This window comes from Rhopilema esculentum, chromosome 6 (genome assembly GCF_057945365.1).
Source record: "Rhopilema esculentum isolate cy_ngs chromosome 6, ASM5794536v1, whole genome shotgun sequence".
Classification (NCBI taxonomy): domain Eukaryota; kingdom Metazoa; phylum Cnidaria; class Scyphozoa; order Rhizostomeae; family Rhizostomatidae; genus Rhopilema; species Rhopilema esculentum.
In genome coordinates, this window is record NC_142820.1 from 6,568,121 (window position 1) to 6,573,918 (window position 5,798).

Sequence of the window (5,798 nt, forward strand, 5' to 3'; positions counted from 1 at the left end):
TTGCCCTCCTCTTTATATGAACCCATTTCAGTTAATAAACGCTCCTCCTCGTCGAAATATCTTCCATTTCAAATGGACTAGCTTTCTTGTTGTCATCAAACGGTTTGACGGTATTCAATTTTTTCAAACCTGCATGGCACGGCTTATTTTATCTCCTTGAAGCATGATGTTTCTTTAGCAAGAACGAGGGCAATGCGCAAAATCGAAACGAAATTCATCTCCTTTGCAAAGCTTCTAATAATAGCCCTGGGCGTTTTTTTGAGGATGGTGGTACTTAGTTTAACAAGTTCGGTTTTTAATGGGGGCGTTTATCAAAGTGTAGGCTTTTACTAGATCAGATACGGTGTACAGTTTGTTGATAGCCACCTCAGATTGGTTGAGGATGTAGAACCATTTTTATTCTTCTTCAAAATCATCTTAATTTATTTTTCTTCAAAATATTTTCTTAAAAATTCTCTGAAACTTGTAGACATTCTGATACCTAATGAGCAATTACTCCACCAAAGAAGCAGAAACCTTCTTACACATTTCTTGCCATTTTTACACCCAATTTGATTCTGTAAGTAGCAGATGAAGCAACAAACACAGCTTATCCAGTGGTCTCTGTACAATTTGAAGATCATGGTGCATACACAGGTTTTCTCAGTAGAAAAATCTTAAAAATGTTTTAACAAAAAATGTCGATGCTTTTATCTTCTCGGAGTAAAAACAAAATTTAAGTATTGATTGAACCTTTAAAGGTCGTGTTTTCCAATAAAAACGTAAATGTTAGGCTTAAAGCGCCAAATGAATGCCCAGCATGCTCAGATTCTTCTTTGTTTTTTTACTTGAGCAACCAAATGTTTAACATGTCTGATGAAGGTCTTCTTCTGCTTGTTGTGAATGAAGTGAGCAAGATGCAAGTAGTTCAACAACCTGGAAGATAAATTATTATGACCAGCTTTGATTCAAGAGATGCAGTGATTTTAGAATAAAATTTTTTTGCTAGCCTTGTGACAATGAAAGAAAGATTTTTGTCCTAACCGAATTAATGATAATGGTTTGCTCTCCAAAACTTAAAGTTGAATCTAACCCACATCAACTAACACTCAGTGACACTTTAAAGTGCTGTTTTACTAATCTAGATGCTATGACTAAACAGACACAAAATTTGCCTCAATGTCAATACTTCAAATAGGTCGTACTGAAATTTCTTTAAATCCCGTTGCATGGATAAACCAATAACACCAACCTGACAACAGCCTTGTTTCGCGTGCAATAGCAACCAAGAGTTTCAGGTCTGAAGAATGGTCCTACTAGTCTCCTCAATGCCTTTTGCAAGGTCTTTTTGCTTGGTCTGCAGCGCCGTCTAGGATCAGCAAGTGCATTTTCGACATTATCGGCAACATCGTCAATATGGTCCTCAACATCCTCCTCGGATACCTCTGCTTCATCTCCCCTCTGTCGTTTCTTGCTGCAGACACAATACTTCCCTTTTGAGAAGTATGGCATTTTCTTGCTTTTTCGTCGACGTGGATCTTCTTCGTCGAGGCCGAAGTCAGCAGCAAGATCTTCACTGTCATCTTCCATCAGCTCATCAAGAGCTACAGAAATTAAAACATAGTGTAACTGACTAAAATTAAGACAGAGTAATGCATAGAGAATGCTTCTCACATTAAGGTAGTCGGTTTGTGTTACTTATTTTAATCTTTAGGGCAAAAAATAAAGAACCTTTTGAAGCTTCAAATGTTTTTCAGTTTTATATTTACACAATAAAAGCGAAAACATCCTTGATTTTTACTAGAAACATCAAATATTATGCATCACAACTCTTTTATTTGTTTTTAACTAGTAATATCCCTATCTGGTCGAAGCTCAAAGACCGGGGAGTCTTAATACACAAGGTTATGTCAGGAACGCCTTTCCAAGGTCTAAAATCTTATGTTAGCGAAGTTAAACTGGTTTTTCTTACCTTCAGCCTCAGTCTCTTCAACTTCTGTGGAAGCAGCTGGTAAAGGAATTTGAAAGAATTTTACCACATTTTTCAAGGTAGAAATACCAAAGGATTTTAAACACATCCTCCTCGATGATATAGCAAGATTATATTTATAAAGACAGCCATCAAAGTGGTGGCAAAAGAATACCCAGGTAAATGGTGGGATGGCTTTTAGATTAATTAAAACTTTAAATAGAAAATCTGAATTTCATGGTTTTTACTCTGTAACCAAATAACCGAAAGAAAGAATTTTCAATTTAAATATTTTCAAGTTAGTTGCATGAGGAAATTTTACTGCGATGCAAACTAAATTCTCACGATTTGTCATTTAACTATGAACTTTTTAAGAATATTATTCTATTTGAACTATGGAAAAAACCTATGGTGATTTAAAAGACTTTATTTCCAGATTTTGTTTTTGTTGTTATGTATTTAAAAATATTGAATTCATCGCCGTTTAACGGTGTTTTATATGTCATATATTTTACGGGAAATTACAGCAACATCATTATCGTTTTGGCCGTAACAGTTACTATGGCCAGAAAATTATTTGGGTTTGTACAAACATATGCCAAGAGCTATCATTTCTTTTCCAAAACAGCTTGTCAATATCTTTCTGCACAAAGTCTAATAGAAATAAAAGTCCAAAAATCACACACAAATAGAAATATCTGGAACCCATGAGCTACAGATCGATAACCTCTTTATAGATCCGTTCTAAAATGCGAAGAAATACAAATCATGCTTACCGTAGGCTGCAACGGCCAAGAGAAGGAAAATACCAAGAAGTTTGAGATCCATTTTGTACCTTGAAGAAATAAATTGAGATTCTAAATTTTTGATTGAATGAGATTCGTAGCCGGTTGTACATTTGTTGAGCATGATACTACCAATCAAGATCTGTTCAAATTGAAAATGGATTCATTACGAACTCGTTTACTTACACTACATATTTACGAACTGATTTTCTTACACCATTTACGAATTTGTTTTCTAAACATTTTATCCACTCACCTTGTGTCCGGTTCGCAGTCAAATGTCACTGCATACCAACTGCAGCCTTTATTTATACGGTGTTTCGTTGTATCGGTTGATTGGCACTCCTTTTGTCTCAAAGGGGGGTAAATATATTTGCTTTCCTGTCAGAAAATTTCGGACATTTAAAAATGGTGTTAGCATTGGGGCTATTTACATAGCCTATATTGTTTGCGTTCTAATTGATTTTTTCGTTATTTTTTTCTTGGTTTTATGTCAGTTCTACCGAGTTAAATTTTGCCAATTCAAACTTTATCAACCCTTGACAATTATTTACTTTCATTCTTTTTCTAAACACAAAGGATGGTTCTGATAAAAAACCAAATATTATTTGTAAATCTCCCTGTAAGCTATTGAAACCCTGCAAATTTTTGCTGACCGGGGCTTAACAGGAACATTCTAGATGGCTGTATTTTTTACTTGGTTTTGTGCTAAATTGCTTTGCTTAGCTGTGAACATGGTGACCGCTATCCCTTTGCAAACAACCCTAGCACCTGTGTACTATAACCCACAATAAAAACACCTAAGAGAGGGCCTGTTTATATGAGCAAATTTATCCCACCTCTCAGCCCATAATCTGGCAGGTGGGATAAAATCATCGAATGTTTACATGCAAATTCTATCCCACCTTCCAGCTGTATATGGAGAAAATCATCCTTTCATATCATCCAATCATATAGCTTCATCCCAGCTTCCAACGTTTATGGGGAAAATATTTATCCCACCTCAGTGAGATCCCACTTCTCATGCAGCTTGGCTGGCTTGTTTTCCATATAAACGAAAAATTAAAAACACAAAAGGATTCTATAGAAGAATGGGATTTCACCTCTCAGCTCACAGCTGGAAAGTGGGATGATTTTCTCCATAAAATTTAATGTCCTTTTTCAGTGCCCTTTTTTACTGAATGATGCTGACTTCAAGGAATTTTATTGCATTTTCGAAAATCAGCAACCATTTTCATGCATTGAGCCTTAGTCAAGTTTACATATCATTCCTAAAGGTCCTTTTACACTGCTTGAACTATAGACAGTGCTGTGGCAACATTTTGTCTGAAAGATTGAAGCTGCTTCAGAATTGTTTATTGGCTTTAAAATGTCCACCAGCAGGCAATTTACAAAAATTAACACCTCCTCGTCCACACCCTCTTCTAGCTGATGCAGCAATCCTTCGGCCAAGCCACTGTCTTTGCCATTTAGACTCCATTGTTTTATTTTTAAGACAATTTTCAGCGCTTGTTTTTGCAATAATTTATAGTTTCTTTAGGCTAACTCAAGAAGTATGTGTTTTTAACATAACAGAAGCTAACATTCTTTTTTTGACAACTCCTGATTTGAGCAGTGCGTGTCTATATGCTACAATATTGTCTCCAAAATTTTTGTTCGCATAATTTGTGATTTTGAATTGCCCTGACCAACGTGTTCCAAGCAGACCTTCCGGCAATTTTTTTCTTCTAAATGGGTAATAAGAGACCCCAGTAACTAATTTTCCTTCCGCCAGTATTAACTTAACTCAAATTGTCACGACAATCCAATGAAAACGACAAAAAATCCTATTAAAAAGTTTAGAGACAAAATTCTCGGGGTGGCAAATAGCTGGTCTACAGTTGCTCCAGGGGTGGCCACCCCTTGGCTACGGGCAGGGGCGGCCTGGCGCCAAAACCGGAGGGTGACAAGCAAACTCAAAGGGCCTGGTTTAGGGCACACCCACTAAAAACCACTAAAAACCAAACCCACTAAAAAGGAAGCCCTAAATTTGGATAATTCAATAAAAATTGACAATAAAACAATATGCTAAACAGCACCATTATATCGTTTTTAATTCCTAAAATTCAGACTCAGTTGAATCCATACATTTCCTCTCGTGAAAATCTCATGAAGAGTTAAGAATCAAGATCAAAATTTATTCTAGTTCTCAGAGAATCAACTCTTTTTGAAGAAGTGCAGATGAATCGACAAATTGGTCAATGGCTTGCTCATAATCAAGTGGAAAGTTTTCTCTTCGCTTGAAATTATCAATAGCAATAGCAATTGGTTGACTGATAGTGGAGCGCAGCCTTTTCTTAACAATATTAAGCTGGCTGAATAACCTTTCACAGGAAACTTGGATGCAGCTAGTGTCATCACACATTTATATGCATTGTAGAGGGTATGCCGCTATGTGCATGCTGTATTCACTCTTTTCTTTATAAGAACCAGTAATTTTAGGTTCAGGTTGACTGTTCTTAATTTTTGCACAAATCTGAGGCTGGATTGTTCTTAATTTGTACTTTTTCTTCAATTCACTTCATTCAAAACCAACAACTTAACAACCTACTTCCGCTTTCTTGTTTCCTTCGCCTCCTCGATGTTCAGAGCAGGCTTCGAAGCTGCAGCTTGGAAATCTACACATCGTCTGTTGACCACAACAGGGAGCAATATATGTCACAAATGTTTATTGGGTCATGGCAACACAACAACGTGTTTCGATTGTAGACTCACACATTTTATTAGATTGTTCACAGCAAGTTACTGCTAAGTGTTGTACCCGTGTACGATCAATTTTGATGTTCCTAGCCAGATTTTACCAGCAAACAATTTTGGCGCCCCTTATCTCCAATTGCGCCCATATTCAGGGGTGGCCCCGGCCCCCATGGCCCCCGTGGCCCCCCTGCCATTACGCCACTGACAGCCAGCCTAGTCGGAACTTAAATTTACTAGATCTAGAAAAAAGAGTGTTTTCCATTTCGGAAGGTTGTGGAGTATGCGTTAGGTCATAACAACCTTTAACAGCGAGCTCATCTTTTAACTTC

The 5,798-nt window shown here is 36.9% G+C and overlaps 1 protein-coding gene across 1 annotated transcript; it reads right to left on the reverse strand.

The window, feature by feature from the left end:
* Positions 1-589: 589 nt before the first annotated feature.
* On the reverse strand, positions 590-3,783 carry LOC135686502 (uncharacterized). Its single transcript, XM_089108892.1, has 6 exons — positions 3,736-3,783; positions 2,990-3,114; positions 2,725-2,783; positions 1,952-1,987; positions 1,232-1,583; positions 590-915 (listed from the first exon to the last, which is right to left on the reverse strand). The coding sequence occupies exons 1-6, from the start codon at positions 3,781-3,783 to the stop codon at positions 804-806; spliced, it is 732 nt and encodes a 243-aa protein (XP_088965018.1). The 3' UTR covers positions 590-803.
* Between the last annotated feature and the right edge of the window lie 2,015 nt (positions 3,784-5,798).